This window comes from Orcinus orca, chromosome 6, assembly GCF_937001465.1.
Source record: "Orcinus orca chromosome 6, mOrcOrc1.1, whole genome shotgun sequence".
Lineage (NCBI taxonomy): Eukaryota > Metazoa > Chordata > Mammalia > Artiodactyla > Delphinidae > Orcinus > Orcinus orca.
The window spans coordinates 70,638,865-70,662,151 of record NC_064564.1 but is presented as its reverse complement, the minus strand read 5'-3'; the positions used below and the strand labels follow the sequence as shown (position 1 = coordinate 70,662,151).

Here is a 23,287-nt window from a genome sequence, read left to right as displayed (position 1 = left end):
TCTGATTAAAAAAAAAAAAACCCCAAAATTCAGGCTCTCTTTTACATACCCCAGTGCTTTTCTGTATCTTCACAGAGGTAAATAAATCATTCTGGGTAGTTTTATTTTCTAGTGGCAAAGGGTCTATCCACTCAGGAAGCGAAACATAATAGAAAGCTTTCTAAAATTATGTAATATATTTTCTTGCCCCGTTAACATTATTATGCTAAATAATACTGAACATTTACAATGTTTTCCTGAGAATTCATCCTTAATACGGGTGATACCAGAGATGAGATGATGCTCCCAGGGTCCGAGGTATGGGGGGCACTGGCTGCACACCGTGTTGCTTTTCCAGTTTGTCAGAGCATGATTTTTATTCCTCCCCCAGCTGCTGTTTGTGCTTGCAGTCTTTTTGCCGCCTTAAATGGGAATCTCCCAGGGTCTTAGAATCTAAATAATTAAACCAGTTAGAATTGTACGTAAATACAAGTAAGTAGGCCTGAAAGGCTGCACAAGGAAAAGATTAAGAGCACAGTCCCTAATTTCCATTTTCATGTTACCACAGCCCAATTAAATACTTCTTTAAATTTTATGTTGTGTCCCATATAGGAGAGCACACCACTTAACTGAGTTCTAGGTAAATGAGGGACAACGAAACTTTCATTAGAAGCAGGAAATACATATACACACACACGATTTATTTTTTTCACTGGTACTGACCTACCCCACTTAAAAATTTCTACTGGACTAAAAAATAATTTATTTTTGAAAAAGGACTATATTTTAAATACTCGTTTAGCATTTGTTTATATTCTATTGTTAAGAGTTTTTTTTCCACAGTGGAATGTGTTTTTGGTTTTCCTACTGCAAAAGCCTTTGTTATAGATTTGCATAGACTAGTCACTAAAAAATCTTGCTTTAGTAAGGAAGTAGCAGAACAGGAGCCTAACTTTGGGCGAGTTTTAATGTTCCTGAGCCCTGGTTTCTTCATGTGTAAAATGCAGGTCAGTAACAATGCAAACGAGGTCATATGGTATAGCAGGCTGCCATAGTCCATCAGGGCTGCTGTAACAGAATACCAGAGACTGGATGGCTTATAAACAGAAATTTATTTCTCATAGCTCTGGAGGCTGGGAAGTCCAAGATCAAGACCCCAGCAGACTGGGTGTCTGGTGAAGGCCTGCTTCCTGGTTCATAGACAGCTGTCTTCTCGCTGTGTCCTCACATGGTGAAAGGGATGAGGGAGCTCTCTGGGGTCTCTCTTATAAGGGCACTAATCTCACTTATGAGGGCTGTGATTGGGGGTTAGGATCAACACCTTAGCATTCAGCCTACAGCCCAGGCTTAGCACAGTAATGGCACAATAAAAGATGATTATTTGAACACGAATTCAACTGAAATTCAAGCAGAACAAAACTCAAAACCATATACTTACTCTATAGCTTAAAAAAAACTGTTCACTGTCATCTCCTCTACTAGAGGGAATTAAAGCTGGCCTGTTAAGTTGCCTGACAGGACCACTAAATGTCTAAATTGGGAATCGACTATATTCTATCCAGTTTAACCCTTTCTGTTAACACAGGGAAACAGAGGTCCAGGGAGTTCGAGAAACTTGCCCAGAGACAGACAACTACTTTTGGGCTGGGCCAAGTGTAAGACCGGGGTTCCTTTCATTAACACCAACATCTTTTCATTTACGTGGCCTTTCACAATTTACCAAGCACCTCGTCAGCTCCATGACCTCATTTATTATACTATATCCATGAGCTTACAGAGATGGCTTTTGGGAGATTTTTTGCATCCACAGACCAGTGTTGCAATAGCTTATTCTATACTGACCCTTAAATTTAAAAAATATGTATGTACACACATATGTAAATGTGTGCGTACATATACATGCACATATGGAAGACACGGCACCGCATCTCCCTGTGTCACCCCATGCGGGCCACACCCTGGCAGTCACAAAGCACAAACAGAAAAGGGTCTTTGGTTTCAGAATTCCCGAGTTGCCACTGGGCTCAGAAGTGTTTACGCTTTCAAGAGGAGTAGGAATGTATTAGGCTTCCCTTTAATGAGTCTCATTTTGAGATGGGATGGCAAGGTTGGCCAGCCGCTCTTCATGCAGTTTTTGTAGTAAGTCTTTCAGAGAATGAGTGGTGAAGCCAATTCATTTCTCCTCCTGGAATTTGTCCTTCCTCTTTTTCTCTGTTGTGAGGTTATATATTAAAGGTATGGGCATACAGACATTACGAAAGATAAGGGCTATCACGTGAGGGAGGAACTCAGACGATAAATCCAAAGAAACCTACGGAAATAAAAATCTGAACTCAGGGGCAGGGCAGGAGGCGACACGGTCTTTTCACAGAGCCGTTACACATAATGCAGCTGTCCTCAAAAGCAGGAATGGAAAAGAACTAGCCATTCAGCTGCAGAACGAAGCTGGGGTCTTGGCTTTAGAGCTTCCCATGTCTTTAGCATTAGGATGGGCAGCAGGTGCCTTTTCCAGAGTAGGCCAGAGAAGATAAGTCCAGTTTGGTTTTTAAGGCTTGAGTCAGCTCTGTGGCCAGCAGCTCGTGGAGGGACACACCGTCGTGGGAGTACACCCAGTTTCTCCCGGTCCAGTTGTAACGCTTGGGGCCACTGCAGGACAAAACACAGTCAGAGTAAGTCCATGGGGACAACCCTTCAGAAGAAACTCTCACCAAGAAATTGAATGACTGCAGTGCAGATCTAGAAAGTAATACTTAACAAGCCATGTATTTGACTTCTCCTCTTAGGGTCTATTTAATATAACTGAATCACTTTGCTGTACACCTGAAACTAACAAAACAGTGTAAATCAACTATACTCCAATTAAAAAAAAAGCAGCTACACAATTATCCTCTGGTACAATTCACAGAACACCTGTCAAGACCTGAAAATATTTCAACCCTATTGATGAGTCTCCGTGTATCACATTCTGATCTTTTGCTTCTCCTAACTCACATATGATACCTGTAATATCACAGCAGTGTCTTTTAGATGATGGCCATTCATGTACCACTGACATGATTTGTCCCTTACCTACATTATTATTTTCATTTTAGTACATTCCTAACACTGGGCAACCACTACCTCTATCTAGTTTCAAAACATTTTCATCACCCACAGGAAATTCCATATCCATTAAGCAGTTACTCCCTATTCACTCCTCTCCCCAGCCCCTGGCAACCATCTGTATTATTATTTTAAAAAATAGTTTTCTTAATTCAATTTTAAGTCCATGAAGGTGAGAGTTTGATGGGCTAGTTCATCCATCTCAAGCTCATCTAGTGAACACAAGCCGTACGTGCACTTCACGCTGGGAACGCTGTGTTTGTGTGGACCCAGGTGTGGCTAGGTTTCGCTGTGTCTTATTATTCCAGATGGACACAGAGTGTGCCCATTAATTCCACCTCCTCTGGGCCTAGTGGAGTGGGGGTGGGGGGTGGGGGGAACACGTGCTGAGGCAGGAGATAGATAGGCCTCAGGGTAAGCACCTGGAGTTCCTTCCCTGTGGACAGAAACTCCAAAATATCAATAGCAGGACAGTTGGGAGAAGAGCTGAGCCCTGCCCAGATAAGAGACAAAAGGCCGCATATCCCTCATTCTCAAAGTCAAGGAGACCTTCCCAACTACACATGCAGAGAAAGGCTCCTTGCAAGTCAAAAGGGAGGGGGCGCCACCCCATAGTAAGTGATGTCAACTACCCATAGGCCTCTTCGCTAGAATCCATCTTGGCTAAGAGATGCACATGTACACAGGGGAGGACCCTGAGATGTACCAAATATGGCCTCAGAACCAGGCAAAGCAAGATGATCGGTTAAAGGAAACGTGGAAGAAATGCTCCATAAAAGTGATTCAAACTACCACAAGGGCGCGACTCTCTCTCTGAGCCCACAAGTGTGTCTATCCACACGTACTGTACTCTTTTTCCTCCTAATAACACTTTACTTGCTTCACTACTTTCCGTCTCTATGTGGAAATTCATTTCTACACAGCTGATGGGCCAGGGCCTCGTCATTAGCCACTGGTCCCTGGTGGTCTAGTGGCTAGGATTCAGTGCTCTCAGGGCCACTGCCTGACCTCAATCTCCGGCCGGGAACCGAAATCCTGCTTCAAGCCGCTGCAGGCCGAGGCCACCAGAGATCAGTGCCAGCAGCTAATGGTGCTACATGATGACGCCTTGATGGACAAAGGAGCAGAGGATGCTGAGAGCCCACAGGAAGGAAGGGGCCCCTGAGTCCACCTGCACACTCAGGGGAGCTCTTCCAAAGTCCAAGACTGGGACGGGTTTGCCAGGGACGAAGAAAGCTTAGAAGGGAAGCATCTTTGGGGGGTTAGGAAAACATCAAGGATTTCTGTATTATCCACCAAAGGCAGGGGTTTGAACACTTAACTTAACAATGGGGATAATGATAATGGGGACAAACCAAAAGCACTGGACTTTTGTTTCATATGCACAAATAGCTGAACACGTAAAGGCATAATAACCTGGATCAAATCCAGAGAACGTTCCCTTGGCCCTGGACTCCGATTTGCTGCTGGGGTGCCAGGCAAGTGTGAGAACCTCCAGGCCCCTCCACGCTGCCTCGGACGCCCAGCTGTCCACCCAGACCTCTCCTTGATTCCACCCTACAATCTCCTCAAGCAAGGTGATGGGGGAAGGCCACTGTTTCCTCTGACCTGAAACGCTGTCGATGAAAAAGCCTCCCAAATATCAGAAATGCAGCCCTAGGAAGGATTATTTTGGACCAGCGTGAAAAATTGAGTGGAAAATAAATTTTTTCTTTGAGGAACGTAGTATCCATGACAGTAAATGGCTGCTCGGCAGATTTTCTTTCCAGATTCCCCTCATGAATTACAGATTTTAAAAAAGCAACAAAACTTGGAATTTCTCAGAATTTCTTATTATCCAGCAGTAGATTTTTCTAAACATGCCTGCGGTAGGATCCTATTGCTGGTAGGTGTGTCCAAATGCTATAAGGACTTTTTCTGTCTCAAGATGCAACACGAGGGAATTCTGTTAGTGGAGCCATCACAGCTGGTTCTGGTGCCCTGCCTGCTCTTTACAAAGCCACCGATTCCCGAAGCTGATGGCTGGATTGGAGCTGATCCAGCCAGTTCCTCTGAGATGAAGGACAAGACTGCAGCCCTTGTACATGGCCACAGTTAGGGTCAGGGCAACTGTTTGAGGCCAAAGAGAACAGGCTAATAGGCCTCCCAGGGTAACCCCCCGGCCCCTGCCAAACTTCAAGTAAACTACCTGGATCTAAAAGCAAGACCATCTGTGAATAAGGGCCTCGCTAGACATGACAAGTGATTCCTTGGAGTTGTTTTTCTTGAATTGTAACATACTTCCTAGACGAGGCTGGGATGAAGGAGGCCTAATGCTTTCTTTATTTTGAATGAAGAATCACACAGCACCATAAACAGTATAATATTAACTGCCTAAAAGTGATGTCAACACTGGGGCAGGAGAAGAGTTAAATACTTTTTTTGTTTTGATGCAAAAACCGTGGGGCTTTCAAAGACTTCCATGCTGGTTATATCTGGGCCTTTCCCAATTCACAGCGCGTTCTCTTTGGAAGTGCTAATGAGTGACCAGGAAGGCTGGTCTGAGAGCTTTTTGTGGGCGTCTCTTTTACTGTCTTACAACCACTTCAACAGCAGCCAGAGGGATGAGGGACCCTCTCTCCCTGCATGTTCTCAGGCCTTGAGACGCAGTACAGACCGTCTCCAATACAATCTTTTATTCCGCTAGATTGAAAGCACATCAATGGAAAAGGCAGGAGGGGTGAAAAGCCCTAGAAGGGCTGTTTAAAACACCTTCCCACCTCCACAGAGTACACAGCCCTGTTCTGCAAATGGAATTAAACTGGCCTTTAACTGAGATGCTCAAAATGAACCAGAGGCCAAACTTTGAAGACAAAGGGCAACTTGTTCAGATGCTGTAAAAGCAAAAGTGGCTTTTTCAAAGGCACGGCAATGATTGAGTAGAGAAAAACTGTCAAGGTGGGCTGCAAAAATTTTTCACTTGGCGTCTTGTTAACGTCCCACTATCTGCTTTTAGAGCCACAGAATCACCAGACAAGAAGTGATAGAACCACAGTAAGCTTTCCTACTGAGCATGAGACATGCTGTGAAACATCAGAAAAGGTTCACTTACACAGCTGCTAACACATGAGGGTGACCCTTCTTAAAAGGTCCACAAAGTCTTGTTTCAAGCAAGCTGAACAATGAGAGATTTTGACTTCTGAACGTACCTGGATGGTGAAGACAACCAGATTTGCTTGTTTGGGGTCTGCTTGTTGATCACGTACGTTCCTAGATCTCCACCCAGTTTAACTGTTAAAACACCACTCTGGTGCATCAGATGGAAAAAGCATGAAGAAAATAAAACAAGACAGAGTTATCACTGTGTCATAATCGCCTCCTATTTTGTTATATCTCAACACTTTGCATTTATACAGGTACGCAACATACACCGTAAAGAACTGTCTTTAATTTAGTGTTTGGAATTGGGAGGTAACGCAGAAAGAGCGCTACTCTCAGAATCAGACTATGATTAATCACGATGACACTTAAAAATCTCAGTGCTTTTCCTCGTTTCCTATGAGGTGGGCAAGGTGAGAATATCCTTAGTTAAGTGACTAGTCAGAGGTATTGCAGCTGGCAAACGAAAGGATCCACATCCTTATTGGTGCCTTGGTTCCTCAAATACCGGTCAGAACATACTAGAGACATTAAAAAATAGAGACACACTGGGCTTCCCTGGTGGTGCAGTGGTTGAGAGTCCGCCTGCCGATGCAGGGGACGCGGGTTCGTGCCCCGGTCTGGGAAGATCCCATATGCCGCGGAGCGGCTGGGCCCGTGAGCCATGGCCGCTGAGCCTGCGCGTCCGGAGCCTGTGCTCCGCAACGGGAGAGGCCACAGCGGTGAGAGGCCCGCGAACCGCAAAAAAAAAAAAAAAAAAAAAAAAATGGAGACACCAACTCTACCGACGGTCCCAGTCAGCACAAACATCGGGCAGGCCAAGTTCATGACCGAAGAAAGGAAAAAAGGCAAGAGAGAAGGAAATAATCAAACCACCTGCTTTGCTGGTCTCAGAAGAGCAGTAGCCTGAGCTCTGCCAGCAGAAGGCTGACACTCCAGACTAGGGTTCTTATTCCCAGACCCTTCCCAAGCTCACAAGCTTCTCAGATACCCCTCTCCAGCTTTATTTTCCTTTACAGGAGCCTTGAATTCGTCAAAAGACTGGCTGGTCCACCTTTGCCCAATAAATGCTCATTTAAATTTGAAAACCCTCTTTCAACAAAGGAGCCCTTTACTCCCAAGGCCTGAGGTCTCTCTAGAATGCGCAGGATATTAAAGAAACAGCTACACGGCTGAGCTGGTGAACGGGGAGCCTCGCTGCCCCCCATCCCCTGCACGGCCGCAGACAGGCAGCCTTTCTCTGTGCCTCTCAGAGCCCCTGTCCACCAAGGAAAAAGTTCTTAGAAAAAGTTTCGTGTTTGGTGGTTCTTAGAAAAAGTTTTGTGTTTGGTTTGTAAACACAAAGAGCTGTTGAAAAGGTGGAGGGAATTCCCTGGTGGTCCAGTGGTTAGGACTCCGTGCTTCCACTGCAGGTCGCCCGGGTTCCATTGCTCGCCGGTCAGGGAACTAGGACCCACAAGCGGTATGGAAAAAAATAAACAACAAACAAACAAAACATGGCGGAGAAAGTGCCAATAATAATATAACTCATAGGCATGGGATGGGGAGGACACTATTGGGTTATTTTTTAAATAATGTTTTTTCTGATTAAAAAAGAAACGTAGCAAAATTATAGAGGCATACAGGTGGTATAATAAATACAGGTGGTACAAATAAAATGCAAACATCAATAAAAATAGCATCTACTGTTTTTCAGTACCTACTCTGTGCCAGGCACTGTGCTTTGCACTTTGTGTAAAACTGCTTTCTCCGTGACCATAACCGTGGAGGTAGGAATCATTATCCCAATTTATAGATGAGGACAACAGAGGGACAGGGTAATAAAGAAAACTTAGTAACGGCAGGGCTGATCTTAAATGCAGGTCTGCTCGGGTCCATAAGATGCTGTTGTTTCCATAACACGAAGCGCTCTCTCAATCCCATTAATCAGCGACATGAGCTGTTTACTCTCAGGTATCGGCTGCAGTTTTTAAATGCAGGGCTAGGATCACAGTATACATAAGTTTGCTTTTTAAAACATTTTTTCTTGAAACCCACGTGTACTATTTTGTTAGGACTACCTTTCATTTATTTAAAAATTTCTTACAACTGTATAATTTAGTAGTTTTTAGCATTCCACAAAGTATTTTCATGAAGTGTGCAAACATCCCCACTGTCTAATTCCAGACTATTTCCGTCACCCCCCAAAGAAACCCTGTACGTATCAGCAGTCACTCCTTCCCCCCCTCCATATATAGTTTATGGCTTATTTTTCCATATGATATGAGGCCCAGAGAATCAAGACATAATTTCTTCTAATCTGACCTACTTGTGGCCCTTAAATGCTCCAATGTGCATTGACCCTACACCTGGGAGGTGCGCGATGCAGCGGAAAAGGCAGGGGGCCAGGTCTAGGGATGTGCGTTAAGCCCCATCAGCTGTGTCGTCTCCTTGGGACAATATCTGCTCTGCCTCCTTCAGAGACAGTGTGAGGGCGAGGGGCTGAGGTGCTTCTGGGAAGGTTCCCCTGACGCCCCTCAGCTGGGACCATGACCCGTGCATGTCCCCACAGCTTCTGTGCTTTCCTCACTGCGTCTGAGCTGCTAGCTTGTTTGCTGGTCACCTGCCCCTTCGCTCCACTACTATAAGCACCTTGAGAGCAGATCTGTCTTTTCATCCTAGCACTTTCAGTATTTGTACAAAATATCACTGAATTAGAAAAAAACTGTGGATGAGTGAACTGAGTGGCTGATAACCAGGCACTGTGATAACACACACGTACCACATGAAGGGCAAGGTTATGTAAGGCAACACTCAACCACGCCCCCTCTTGTTCGTGGTGTGTAATTAGACGTTTTTCCCCACAGAGCCAGAAGCTGTTTCCAAGGGAAAGTGGCAAGAGAAGGGAAACTAGCTGTCTTACTGGTTTCCCAGGAGTTCTTAAAGCTTTTGCAACTGTCTTCAAGTAGACCAAATAAAGAGAGTTTTTTGTCCATTAGTGTTATTCCTTAACGGGCAATCTGAGTGTCTACTTTGAGAGAGTGGGTAGACTTTAATGCAGGGCAGTGCGGGAGAGAGAGGCAATACTTAGCAGCTGCTGAGACCCAGGCACTGACCAGTTGGAAGAGACCCTGGCCACAGCTGGTGAGGCTTGATTCCCGACAGGCAATATCAGTGGAAGCAAAAATAGCGAGGCTCAGGCTCTGTTGTCACCAGCTCATTTGCAGAAACAGGCACATATGGGAATGGCATGTTGAGTCGGGATTTCACATACGTGCATGTGGCTTCCCACACTCCTAAAACAGATGCTGACTTCCCCTTAAGGAATAAGAATAATGACTATAAAGCACTTTTACCTACATTGTTTCACTGAATCCTAAGATACACCCGGGGAAGTAGAGGTTACTGTCACCTCTCCTTTACAGCTGAAGGACCTGCCCTCGCAGATAATTCACTGACGCGCTCTCGGAAAGAAAATACAAACGCAGGACGCTAGGCCAGGCCCTCTGTCACCATATCCAATGAAGTGCTAACTCTGAGCTGGGGTGTGTGACCTAGGACCCAGAGCTGGTCTTCAGGGGGTCTGCATACAGCTCGCATACAGCTCTCATAGGTATGCAGGGATGTTTTTCTTGGGAGAGCAGTCAGATTCTCACAGGGTGTCCTGATCGCCAAGTGGTTAAGAAACCTCTGTTCTATGGCAATAATATACAGACAACTCAGTGAACGAAGGACATGGCGGCAAGCAGATTCTCGTTAAAGTGTCTAAGAGGCCAGGGCTCTGCCTGGAAGAAAAACGAGGGCAGTTTGGAGGTAACTCTCTAAATAGTGTGGTGCTTCTCACGCATCAAGTGTAGCGGACTCCGTGGTTGCCTGGTGATGGGAGGGGCTTGGGCTCTTGTAGGCAGCTCCTTCTGATAACCATTACCAGTGAGCAGCGAGGCCTGGACCCAGACACTGACATCCACCGCGACCCGCCCCACTTGATGGACCACACAGCAGCCAAGAAGCTGCTCACGTCTCCCAGTCCACAGGAGGAAAGTGAAGAAACGTGGCCTGGGTGTATCTAGAGAATTCCTTTCATTTGCCTATTTGGCCAGTAGCCAGTGGATAAAACAGCACTAAGTGCTGAGTGGCATCAATGAAAGCATGTTCTGGAAAAGTAGGTGCGCCTCATTTCATTTACATGGTGAATCGACATTCGTTAAGTCCCCGCTAAGTACTTAGCAATGTTCCAGGCATTGGGAGACCAGGAATGGGCAGTGTTCCAGCTGTCCAGCTCAGTGTAGCCGTGGGAACTGATGTGTAAAGAGACAGTTACAACACAGGGTGATCAGCCTCAGAGTGCTGGGCAAGGAGGGCAGGGTGGTGTCTGCCTGGAGCATCTAGGAGGGCTGCAGAGAGGAGGTGACATCCAGCTGGACCCTGAGGGCACAGAAAGACTGCACTCCAGCCAAGCTCAAGTAATGGTGTTACAGGTGTTCTGCTGTCTATAATGTAATTTCAACTGATTTATCTTATATGTGAAATACATGAGTTTGCTAGCACCTGAAGGACTCTAATCAGGAATTCACACCCGAGGGTAGATAGCATTTCAAAGTACTTAGAAGTCCAAACTACAGAGGGAGCTACTATATGCCATTAGCCTTCTACACCTACACTAGAGATTTTCCTACTTGGCAAATGATTTGCTAGAAATACTTCTTCCCTAGTGAGTAGAATGGTACTCAATGTACAGTGTATGGATTGGCTAGAAAAACTCAGGTGCCTCTTCCCTTGCAAGAATGGGTTTTAGACTCTGGAAAGCGTAGCAGCTGAATCACTCTTCAGAGAGACACTCTGAAGGTAGGTAAGGTCCTGACCCACCACTGAGCAGAAGCTTTTGTTGCCTGCCTTAGTGAGGTAAGCAGAATCCAGCCGCTACAATACTGGCACCTTTGCCTCTAATGAAACATTCACGCAAAGCGTTTGAGTCAAGCAGGGGCTTCATTAATCCTGTAAGAACAGGTGGTGTGACTGTTTCTGTGCCATGTACCTAAAGGTTTGCATGCGTGGCAGAGTTTAGCCTGAGCCTTGGTTTCCCCATAGTTACAGAGCCTGGTAAGGAGGCTGGGGTAGAGGAGACCTGTAACTTCCCCGGCTCTAATCATCCCACAGACGGTCAAGTTCCGGAGGCCAGTCTGTAATGGTTTCCAAGTAGCCCTGTCTTCTGAGGCTGCCTGCATAAGCACGTCTACAGCCCCGCTGGGACATTTCTGCTGCTGACAGCGACCAACGAATCCACCTGGAAGGCATTCAATCGTTTCTTGCCTCGTTACCACCAAGGCCCTTACTGTCCTTACAACTAGGCTTGACACCTGCCCATCTGATGGAGTCCTTTTCTATCCAGTGCCCCCAACAGCAATATCCAATACCATTTCTATTGCTTTAGCCTGACAGCTGGTTGTCCTAAATAATTCCATGATTTAATCCCAAATGCACTCTTCATGACATTTTCTGGTATTAATTAATTGCTGTCAAGAGGGTTAACCTCTGCAGGGGATGTGCTCCCACTGGCAAAAAAGAGCTGCTCCCTAAGGCCTAAGCGATAATTCTAAACCCAAAGGCAGACCCTTGTTCAAGTCTGCCACCTGGTGGCCAGTTGATACACACCAGCACTGCCCTGGCTTCTAGGATTTGGGGCTTAAATTTCATCCAGCCCTGGGGTTCTCACCCAGCTGCATTAGAATCCTTTGAGAAGTTACTCTAAAAACTTCAAAAACCCCAAAGCCTGGCCTGAGCCACACCCTAGACCGATTTTTATTTGATTAATAAAAATCCCTAGGGATGAGACCCAGGGATGCTCATTAGAACCTCAGGTGAGCTTTTCAAAAACATGCTTCCTAGGACTGTACCCTGACCACTGTATGAGAATTCCCAGGAGTGGGGCCCATGTCTAGTCTGAATACATCTCGGGCAATCTCTCACCCCGCTTAGGAACTAGCCTGCCTGCACGATGAGAGGCGTCTTGCTACACAAACACATGCCTGGGTCCCTCCCTGATTTATCTTCACAGGTATTGAGTGAAGCTTGAGAATCTGTATTTTTAGGCAAACGTGAGGCTCAGAGAGGCTGAGTGACTTGCCCAAGGTCACAAACCTGGTGATGCAGGGCTGACACCAGAACCCCAGTCTTTTGGTCCCATCCATAACCGCATACTGCCGGAGAGGAATTCTTTATCTTAGCTAAAATTCCTAGGGAGGATACAGAAGAATGAAAAGAAGCAAATAGGTACCGCAAAGGAGACATCATAGTCTTCACATGTGTAAGGTTTGTCTGCAAGGTCTTCAAAAAACTCTGCTAAGGAGTCCAGCGTCTCCTCGACCAGTCTTTCATAGGTGGTATCGTCCAGAGGGCTGTGAGGGGAACAGAAACAACCCCGATCATGCAATCAGCAAACCGCTCCGTTCTATTAACATCGATGGACATATTTATTTTTTACTTAGATTTTTTAAATTGATGGAAAATATCTAACATATACCAAGTAAAAATTGAAACAGCATCAAAGGGTTTACAGAGAAGTAAGCCTTTCTTCCCAAATAGGCAGCCCCCATCCCAGAGTCAGCTGTGATGAGCAATCTTTTTTTTTTTTTTTTTTTTTTGAGCAATCTTTTAAATATATCAATGAAGCACCTTGCAGTTTTCCTTTCATATGTCTTGGAAATCGTTCCATATTAGCACATACAGTTTTCATAGTATTTTATCTTACGTTATTCATTCAGTTTGTCCCCTTCAGCAGGACACTGAGGTTGCTTCCATTGCTTTTGTTGTTAAAATTTGTTGGGCAAACCACAAAGTGGGAGAAAATATCTTTATTCTATATATCTGAAAAAGGACATATCTAGAACAGGTAAAGAACTCGTAGAAATCAATAAGAAAAGAAAATCCAATAGAAAAATGGGCAAAATACTTGAACAGATTTCATTAAAAGAAAAAAGATATCCAAATGGCCAATGAACGTATGAAAAGGGGCTCAACTTGGTTAATCTTCAGGAAAATGCAAATTAAAAAATCACATTGAGATACCACCAGAATGGTTAAAATGAAAGAGACAGATAATATGAAGAGTTGGCCAGGAAGTACAGTAACTAGAGCTTTCAGATACTGCTGATGGGCAAGTAAATTGGACAATCACTTTGGAACACTGTTGATACTTCTACTAAAATTGAATATATTCATATCCTATGACCCATCAATTCCACTCTTGGGCATTTACGCAACAGAAATGCATACCCAAATATAAATTTCCTTAGCAGTGAAAAGACCAAAACCAATTTCGATTTGAAAAAAATAATTCAGATGACAGAAATATAGAATTGTATAATACAATTTGATACTTAATAAATATTGTAATTGCTCTAAAAAGAAAGAAAGAAAAAAAAAAAGCATACCCAAGTTCACCAAGAGACATGCACCATGCTAGAATGTTCATAGCAGAACCATGCAACAGCCCAAACTGGACACTGCCCAGGTATCCATAGGAAATACCATAGGTAAATAAATTGTGATATGTTCATAAAATGGAATACTACAGTGCAAAACAGAATTGTCTGTAAATATAACAATATGGATGAAACACTTCTTTTGATGGTGACCGAAAGAAGCCACATAGAGACATATTTATATTTGATGGTATCATTTATATAAAGTTAAAAAACAGGCAAAACTAACCCAGGCTATTGGAAATCAGAATGGTGCTACTCTGGGGCAGGGAGGGGTTCATAACCCGAAGTGAGCAGAAGGCTTGCTTTTTAAGGGGCTGGTAACTAACATTCTATTTCTCGAAGCATTTCTTGAGTTACATGGTATCTTCGGTTTTTGAACATTTATCAAGCTGTATACTTCTAACTTGGAGACATTCCTGTATAGGTACTACCTTTTAATTTTTTTTAATTGCTATAAATCCATAGAGACAGAAAGTAAATTAGTGGTTGCCAGGGGCTGGGGGAGGGAGGAATGGGGAGTGATTACGAATGGTTATGGGGTCTCTTTTTGGCGTGATGAAAATGTTCCGGAATTAGACAGTGGTGAAAGTTGCACAACCTTCTGAGGACACTAAAAACCACTGAATGGTACATTTTAAAATGGTGGAATTTATGGTATGTAAATTATGACAAAGAAAATTGCTATAAACCTCCCTGTATGAGCTTCTGCGCCCAGGTGAGGACCTGTCTGTAGGTTACAGGAGGCGTCTTGGACAGCTCCATCATCTGAGAGTTTCTAAGTGGCCCCAGGAAGACACCAGTGGCTGCCAGTCAGTGAGTGCAAGATAGAGGTTTGCAGTATGGCCCCTCCCCCACCCAGCCCATTCCCCACCTCAAAGGCACAATGTGGGGAAGGCTACAGGGCTGATCAGGACATGGCGAGTGGGGGGCCTGCGGTGGGGCTGTGCTGGATGTTTCCCTCTCCGTCTCCTCGGCTACAGCCGACGGAGGGGGGATCTGGAGAGAACCAGGAGAGGTTGACATGTGCCTGGAGGAGCTTGGGGAACATAAAGGCACCCCTGACTCAGGCATAAAGTCCAAAGTCAAGAGCTTGACAGGTGCTACCTGTCGATGACAGGGGGGCCATGGCAGAAGTGGGCTGTCCTTAGCACAGCAGGTCGAAGGTGTGCTTCCCAGAGGCCAGAAGTAGACCCTGAAGAAGGAAGCTGGACTTGGGGCTTCCTGCAAAGGTCCCACCCAACCTCAGAGGACTGCTTGGAGGGACTGGGAGACAGTAGCAGAGAGTCTGCCCAAGGAGGTCACAGGTCCCACCGCCTGCCTCCCCTGCAGCCATGGGGAGTGACAGACAAGAGCCTCCAACCAGGGTTTCATAGACGGGAGTCCCCCAGAGCCAGGGCAGAGGCTGTCCCAGTGCCACTGGACACCTCGGCCTTCGAGGTGGATGAGTGACTGCATGGTCCTGTGGTTGCAGCCTGGGGGTGTGTGTGGAAGGAGAGTCCCTGCAGATACAGGTGCGGGGCAGTGGGCTGCAGCGGTGCCTGGCAGCTTTTCCCCAGAACCCACTGCGTCCTCCCTCCAGGCACCCGCTAGGCTACATTTCCTGGCCTCCCCAGCTGTTAGCTGGGGCCCCCAGTCTAAGTCCTTCCTGCTAAAATGTGAGTGAGGGACAGATGTCACCTCCAGACCTTCCATGCTCTTGTCCCTTTCTGTGGAGTGGAATCTGGACAGGGTGACCTGGCCTCGACCTGCAGAGGACAGTAAGTTGCTGATAGGCGATAGGAAGGTGGAAGGAGCCCGGCTCCCTGAATCATTTCACAGAGGTCTGGCCACCCCCCACCGACAGAGGGGGGACACGAACCTCTCCTGGTTGGAGCCATTGCAGTTTGGGGTCTACTTGTTACAGAAGTTTGGCCTGCCCTAACTACTAAGTTGTCAAAGAGAATAATAACAAAACTCTGGAAACAACCTAAATGTCCAGCAATAGGGGATGGGTTAAATGAATTATGGTACATCCATAAAACTTAATACTATTTCATTAAATATAATGAGGTGGGGGGCTTCCCTGGTGGCGCAGTGGTTGAGAGTCCACCTGCCGATGCAGGGGACACGGGTTCGTGCCCCGGTCTGGGAAGATCCCATATCCCGCGGAGCGGCTGGGCCTGTGAGCCATGGCCTCTGAGCCTGCGCGTCCGGAGCCTGTGCTCCGCAATGGGAGAGGCCACAACAGTGAGAGGCCCGCGTACCGCTAAAAAAAAAAAAAATAATAATAATAATGCGGTGGGTAAGTAGTGATGTGGAAAGACGCTTATGAATGCTGCTGCTTAGGGAGAAAACAGATGGGATGGGTTGCTATGGGATGGGTTTTGGTTTTCTTTATTTTTTTTGTTGTCGTTGTTAAAAAAGGTAAGAGAAAAGGAAAAAAAAGTATGTGTATGTGTGCACATGCTGTATATTGAGAGAGAGGGAGAGGGAGGAAGAGATCTCTGATGTGGAAGGTGTTTATCTCACCCAGCGTCACCCAAAGTTCCCGTTGTCCTCAAATTCATCCAACAGACCCACTGCTTTTTGACATTCAGGATCTGGTTGAGGCAGCAGAGGCTCAGACTCTAAAAGCCAAAGTGAAGAAGAACGTTACCATTTTACAACGTACAGTCCATTAAGGCACAGTTTGAATATCACTACTACGTTCGGGACTGACGAGGCTAAAGTGCTTCGGAGTGTATCTTTCTCAGGAAGTTGTTTCGCCTTCTTTTAGTGCATCAAACTGTGCTCTCCCGGGCTCTCGCTAAGCCTGTGCTGTCCAACTCGGTAGCCACAAGCCACAGGCAGCTATGTAAATGTAAAGTTATTGAATAATATAAAAATTTAAAAGTCAGTTCCTCGGTCCCATGGGCCACGTTTCGGGTGTCCTGTGGCATCATGTGGCTCGTGGCACAGACAGGACACACCCACCACCACCACGGGAGGTGCTGCTGGCAGCACCGCTCCGGATGGGGCTGGGGCGGTTAGCGTGGGGGGTGGTGGTGCAGAGGGGGTTGGGGGTGCGGTAGGAAGTGTCAGCAACGTTCTTAGAATGTGCCTAAAGTGAGCGACAACAGAGAGCAGGTGTCCAGAAGACAGGCTGTGCCTCCAGTGCTATGTGACAGATCTCACTAACATGATCTGCAGGGGACACCGTGACCCACTGATTTCTTTCAGTACGTAACTGCTAAGCGCCCTGGAGCCCGGCTCTGAGGACTGGGGTCTAAGCTGATGACTGCCAGGCAGGCGGACCAGCCAGAGAGATGGTGGAGGGGACGGAGGTCTGGACGGAGGGAGAAGTGGTACAGCCGAGCGGAGACGGCAGGGGAGTGATGGAGAGGTGGGCTGCTGGACCTCATCCCAGGAAGGCACCGAGCGCCTTCCTGAGGTTGGTGGCAAGGTTCACCTTCTCCACAGAGCACGTGGCTGCCACAAAGAGAAGGGGGCAGAGGCTGTGGTTACTCTCTTGAGCCATCAGGGCCCTGGGCAAGCTGAGAAAGGAGGAGGCTGAGAAGTGAGCGGAGGAAATGGGGGTGTGGAACGCGGATGGCCGTTTAAAAACGTTGGCTCAGAAGGGAGAAGTGAGAGAGCGGCTGTGATAAGCACAGTATCGCCACAGCACATTCTAGAGTGTTCACCATCAGCGGGGTAGCGTCCTCAGACTTCAGACAAAGGGACTCAGTTCTCATTACATTCCAATGAGGGAAGTACTATTCACGACAGTGATGTCCTATAAAGTTACCCCAAACACTGGATTAGCAAGTTACTAAGGGAAATATGGAGAGGTTCCTGCGAGCCTCTGGTCATATGTTCACCAAATGATCAATGCATAACCTCGTTTTACGTGTTTCTGTTCAAACGTGCCTTGTTGAATATATATTGTTGATTCCTTGACACTGAACTCACAGCCAACAGCACGAGAACTCACGCTTTGGATGGAGCTTATCCAACCCACGTATTTTCTCCCTAAGGCCCATCACAGCCTTCTTGCACAGAGGAACACTAGACAGCACTTCAGCACGATGCTTGCGGGCCACTTTAAACTGAAATTATAAACGAAAGTCACGAAAATGTGAAAAACGCGCCACCAGATAGACTGTGAACAGGACCCTTGTTTCCAGTGTGGGAGCTGAGAAGTGGACAGAGTGGCACTTTGTCTGACCTCAGCCAGGGACATGTGAGTGGAGGTGACTCACATTTTCTGCTGTTCTGTACACGTTCGAAAATGACCACAAAAGTGCCCTGAGTATCGATTTTGGGGATAGAAATACATGTTAGTGAGTAGGTGAATTCACAAGTAGAGGATGCAGGAATAAGGAGGATCGACTGTATCTGTATTTTACAGATGAGGAAACTGAGGCACGGAAGGGTAACTTGCCCAGAGTCACACAAACACACAAAGTGGGAGAGCTGGGATTGGAACCCACGCTGTCTGGACCCAAGGTCTGGGCCCCAAAGGAAAGAATCACATCCTGGGAATGATACAGACACTCCAGACACGGAGGGGAGGGGTTTGAGAATGCAGGGCTCCCCTCAGTCAAGTTCCCTTCTCTCCGGGATCCTGGCCCCTCAGATCCTAGCTGTCTCGGTCTCTCTGCTACCTTCACACAGCTGTTTTTGTCTTTTAATTTTACATCTGCGATGGTCTGGTGGGAGGGCTGGTCTAAAAGCAAGGTAGTCATTCACAGCCAGAGTGGAAGACTCCATTCAGCTGTGTGGAATCACAAGAGGACAGTGGCCAAAGACTCCCTGCCTTGTCTCTCACCTGCTTTCCCCATCTAACATTCCCTGGGTAACTGCTTAACCCTCCCAAGCTCTGCTTCCTCCTCTGAAGGTAGGGATCATGGTACCGGCCTCGCAGACTGGTTATGAGGATCCAACAATAGGACATCAATATCCCAAACCCGCGGCCTGAGGGTTCCGTCAATTTCCATTTGGAAGCATGTCAACAGAAGTGTGAAGAGGTAGGAGGTCAGAGAGGCAAAATCCGGCCTTTGCCCAAGGGAGGCAGGTGGATTTCACGGTGGGGAGCCCCCCAGGGCCACCCTTCCTGCGGCCACGTCACCTGGAGCCATCCGACTATGTGTCTTGTGCGGGTCTACTTACTCGAGTCTCCAGGGTTCAGTGACTCCGTGAGCGCAGCACAGGGCTGGCTCATGGGAGACACCGGAGGAGGTACTAGATAGTTCTTGGGCCCACAGGCTCAAGTTCAGGCCCTGGAACCACACCACTCAACTAAGGCCTGGCCTGGTGGTCGGCAGGGAGGCCAGCCTTCACCCTAGGGTCCCCTCGGTCTCCTGGGCCCTGTCAAACCACAAGCCTGAAGAGAGAATCAGCTCTCGTCCGCTGCTGGGGAGGACAAACCGGCACGACCACTCTTGACATCTAGTGAGTGGGTTATCTGCTGGCCCCTCGCTCAGCAATGCCAGTCTGAGGACTTCACCCAAGAGGAGGTTCTGTCCACGCACGGGCACGCCCAGTGCAGCACCACTGTAAGAGCAGCTCACTGGACTCAACCGGATGTGACGGGAGGAGCCTGGACAAGGTGTGACAGACTCACCCAACGGCTACTATACAGCAGACAAAGCAAATAAATGACAACTGTGTGCATCAGTGTCGCTGAGTCTCAAACACTGATCACAACGACATTGATCACAAGGAGTACGGCACAGCAGAATAAATACAGCAAAATGGTTTTTTTAAACGAATGCTACATGCTTTAGGGAGACATACACAGGAGGTGAAACTCTGAGAAGGGGATGCCTGACAGAATTCAGGATAGCAGAGTCCTCTCAGGGAGGACCAGGCTGTAACGGAAAGTGCACCAGGCCTTCATGGAACACTCAATATTGTATTTTTTAAAAAAATATTTATTTATTTATTTGGCTGCGTCAGGTCTTAGATGTGGCTCGTGGGATCTTCGTTGCGGCATGCGGGATCTTTCATTGCAGCACAGAGGCTTCTCTCTAGTTGTGTGCGGGCTCCAGAGCGTGCAGACTCAGTAGTTGCGGCACGCTGGCTCAGTAGTTGTGGTGCACGGGCTTAGTTGCCCTGAGGCATGTGGGATCTTAGTTCCCCAACCAGGGATCGAACCCACATCCCCTGCATTGGAAGGTGGATTCTTAACCACTGGACCACCAGGGAAGTCCCTGGAACACTCCATATTCAATTTCTTAACCTAGTGGTGGGAAGATGGGAGTTTGTTATTAATCTTTAAACAATACGGATATATTTTTTAAAATATTTTATTTATTTTTGGCTGCATTGGGTCTTTGTTGCTGCACGCAGGCTTTCTCTAGTTGCGGCGAGCAGGGGCTACTCTTTGTTGTGGTGCGCGGGCTTCTCATTGCAGTGGCTTCTCTTGCTGCGGAGCACGGGCTGTAGGCGTGTGGGCTTCAGTAGTTGTGGCACACGGGCTCTAGAGCTCAGGCTCAGTAGTTGTGGCTCACGGGCTGTAGAGCTCAGGCTCAGTAGTTGTGGCTCACGGGCTCTAGAGCTCAGGCTCAGTAGTTGTGGCTCACGGGCTTTAGAGCTCAGGCTCAGTAGTTGTGGCGCACGGGCTTAGTTGCTCCACGGCATGTGGGATCTTCCTGGACCAGGGCTCGAACCCGTGCCCCCTGCATTGGCAGGCGGATTCTTAACCACTGTGCCACCAGGGAAGCCCATGGATATTTTAAATACCCTTTTGTGTATAGACTCTACATATAGAGTCATGTATACTGTCTGTGGAAGACAATAACAGTGAATTTAGAGTGAAGTAGGGCATAACCCACCCAGGCAAAGGCCATGGGGTCATAAGTGATGATCGTGTCCCTCTAGAAAAATTAATAGATGCCTAAACGCCTTCTGAGGTATGCAGAAGTGGCTGCAGTAGCTTCTGAAGTTGTTTAAGAGCAGTGGCACCTAGGTGTCTCCTCCTTGGCGCTGCCTCCCGCATTAAAGGGGAAAGGTTAGAGACCCTGTCACTGTCACACTCTCTTATTATTAAGGTCGGAGGCTGCCTGCTGGAAGCAGGGTCTTCTCCAAGCCTCGGGGTGAATAAGGCAGGCAGTGGAGGGCTGTGAGCTGCAGGCTTGCAAGGCATTTCTGTGGATTCTGGGTTCTGCTGAGCAGCTGGAACTGAGGCCTGACAATCAGAAGCTACATGTGCTCACCTCCAAAGCTGTGCACACAGCAGCCGCCAGACACACGTGGCCACTGGGCACTTGAAACATGGCTGGAGTGACCGAGGAACTGGATGTTAAACTTCACTTAATTTTAGTTTAAAACTGATACTCAATAAGGTTACTGGAAAATTTTAAATATGTTTGGGACAACTCAAGTGTGTGAATTTACTTTTTCAGTTGTGAATTTTATAAAATCTAAATATAGATCAAGTATTTCCACAATAACCTCAGTTTAACATCTGATGGACAAGGGATGGAAGTATGAAATCCATACTGGATTTGGAAGAATGAGTACAAAGAGGGAATGTGAAATATCTCAGTAATGATCTTTCAGTCTTGCTTACCTGTTGACATGGTAACATTTTGGCTATACTAGGTTACGTAAATGCATTGTTGAAATTAACTTCACCTGTTTCTACTTTCCCAATGTAACTACTAGAAAACTTATTGCACAGGTGGCTCCCATTCTATTTCTGCTGTGGAAGTAGAAGCAGCGGGTAGAGAAAATAAAGCCGGAGAAAAGGGTCCCCAAATGAACTCCCCAAACAATCTTGGGTCAGAAGTCATCAGGACCCACATGGAGTCCAAGGGATCAACCTGAGGACAGTTAAGGCCTTAAAAAGATTAAACAGGATCGTGATCCCAGTTGCCACTATCATCCACCCAACTCCACAAGTACTGAAGATGTGCAAGGGAACTGCGGAAGAGACAGGTTAAACCAACCTGATTAACTATGGAAAAAGGGGCCCAATGGGTAGCCTAGGTTGTTAACCACCTAGCATTTCCCAGTGGCCCAAATCCCAGTATGTGCTAAGTGCCCACCTCCCGGGTGCGCCTCTGAATCAACAGCCCTTAACAGCCACTAGGTACCGTCCAAAAGACCACACCATATCTTGTCACTCTCCTAAATTAAAAACTGCTGAGGACACAGGCAGGCGTGGAAGGGCACGTCAGGGCAGCTCCAGGTGAGAGCAGCACAGAAGGATCAGAGTAATAAACTGCAGAAGGGGATCGTGGGACCAGCATGGCCATAACTACCTAGTTTTCCTGAGAAGAGGGGGAAATCCGTGATTCCAGCTTTGAGTGTTGACCACCAATCCCAGTGTTTCTTCAAACAGGGTCAAATAACACACGTCAACAGGAGGTGTAGGCCTAAAGTCCAAATTCCGGAGCTCCGTGAACAATTTGGGTTGGATTTCACCTGCCTCCTTCACCATCCACAATCCATCCAGCGGACCAACCACTCAGAGTTGATCGTTGCCCACTTTCCCGGCCTTTATCCACGCCGTTCTCTGCTCTGAGAGCCCCTCACCGCCCCCTGCCGTCTTCAGACCCTGATTAAACATCACCTCCATCCTCCGGTGTAACCTTCTCAACCCCACAGCCTTTCTTTGGGCTTCCTCCTTTCAAGTCGTGGAGTAACCGGGTCAGGTATTTCTTTGTATCCCCGCGAGGGAAGATAAGTGCAATTAAGTGCTGAAGGCTTTATATGTGTTAATTAAACTGCATGCCAGCTCGGCAAAATGGGTACTCTCCCCTTCAGAGAAAAAGAAGACAGGCCTCAGAGAGGTTCTGGGATCCCCCGACGTCCCCGAGCTCTGCTGAGTCCAGGGGCCAGAGTTTGGAACCCAGGTCCGATCCAAAAGCCCTGCTGCTCTAGCTACTGTGCTCCACAACTTTGACATCTTTACCTCGCTCGCTGAAAGCGTTTCGTTCATAAAAGCCCATGTATATTATAGTACCTGGCATATATTATTAAAGTTATCGCAAAGAGAATTTACAAGCTTAGAGCCACCACAGGTCCCTAAGAGCCGATGCCCGCCCGCCTTCCCTGCCCTTGCCCGCGCGGTTCCCGCAGTTGCACTGCATGATAAGATCTCTGTCTTCTCACCAGAAAGCGGAAGCCAGTGCAACTGTAACCGGGAGAAACGGAGACTGGGGAATGCACGGCGGGCGCCGCCGCCCTTCCCCCGCCTGAGCGCGGCCCCGCGGGAGCTGGAGCGGGTGCGCGTGCCCGGCGTGCGCGGCCTCGCTACGCCGGCGTGCGGCCCGTGCGGATACTCACGGGCTGGCTGGGTCTGCCGGCCGCGGCGGTCCCGGTGCGCAGGCCCCGGCAGCCGTAGAGCCGGGAGTCCTTCGTTGGCCGCGGGGCCCCGGCGCGGGCCTGGGCAGAGCCCGGGGGCGCCGAGCGGGGCAAGAGGCTGGCAGCCGCTCGGCGCCCTAGCGTCCACATGCTCCTCCCGATCTGCGGCCGCTCCGCCTCCTGCTCCGGGGACGCCGGGCGTCGCCTGGTGGTCACGGGTTGTAGCTGCAGTCGCAAGCTTCCCTTTTCTGCAGGCTTGGGAAACGAGCAGAAGGTAGACTTCAGTAAGAACTTCCCTGCGTTGCTCTATTTCTGCATTTAACAAAAATAGATAG

General features: G+C 47.6%; 1 protein-coding gene and 1 long non-coding RNA gene across 2 annotated transcripts in view; one reads left to right on the top strand and one right to left on the bottom strand.

Annotated features, from left to right (window-relative positions):
• LOC117203876 (uncharacterized) overlaps positions 1-23,287 on the top strand; it is a 113,893-nt gene that overhangs the window by 38,580 nt on the left and 52,026 nt on the right. The gene's annotated exons all lie outside the window — the stretch shown is intronic.
• Positions 1,080-23,141, bottom strand: FXN (frataxin). Its single transcript, XM_004276419.4, has 5 exons — positions 22,935-23,141; positions 16,191-16,288; positions 12,473-12,593; positions 6,270-6,367; positions 1,080-2,625 (listed from the first exon to the last, which is right to left on the bottom strand). The coding sequence occupies exons 1-5, from the start codon at positions 23,100-23,102 to the stop codon at positions 2,463-2,465; spliced, it is 648 nt and encodes a 215-aa protein (XP_004276467.1). The 5' UTR covers positions 23,103-23,141; the 3' UTR covers positions 1,080-2,462.

What these genes read in the sequence shown, in the direction of transcription:
- FXN (XM_004276419.4), bottom strand. Translation starts at nt 23,102, where the DNA reads ATGTGGACGCTAGGGCGCCGAGCGGCTGCCAGCCTCTTGCCCCGCTCG. An exon ending in CCGGCAGACCCAGCCAGCCC is followed by an intron (nt 16,289 to 22,934) that starts GTGAGTATCCGC and finishes TTTGGCTTTTAG; the next exon opens with AGTCTGAGCCTCTGCTGCCT. An exon ending in TGGTTGTCTTCACCATCCAG is followed by an intron (nt 2,626 to 6,269) that starts GTACGTTCAGAA and finishes TTTGTCCTGCAG; the next exon opens with TGGCCCCAAGCGTTACAACT.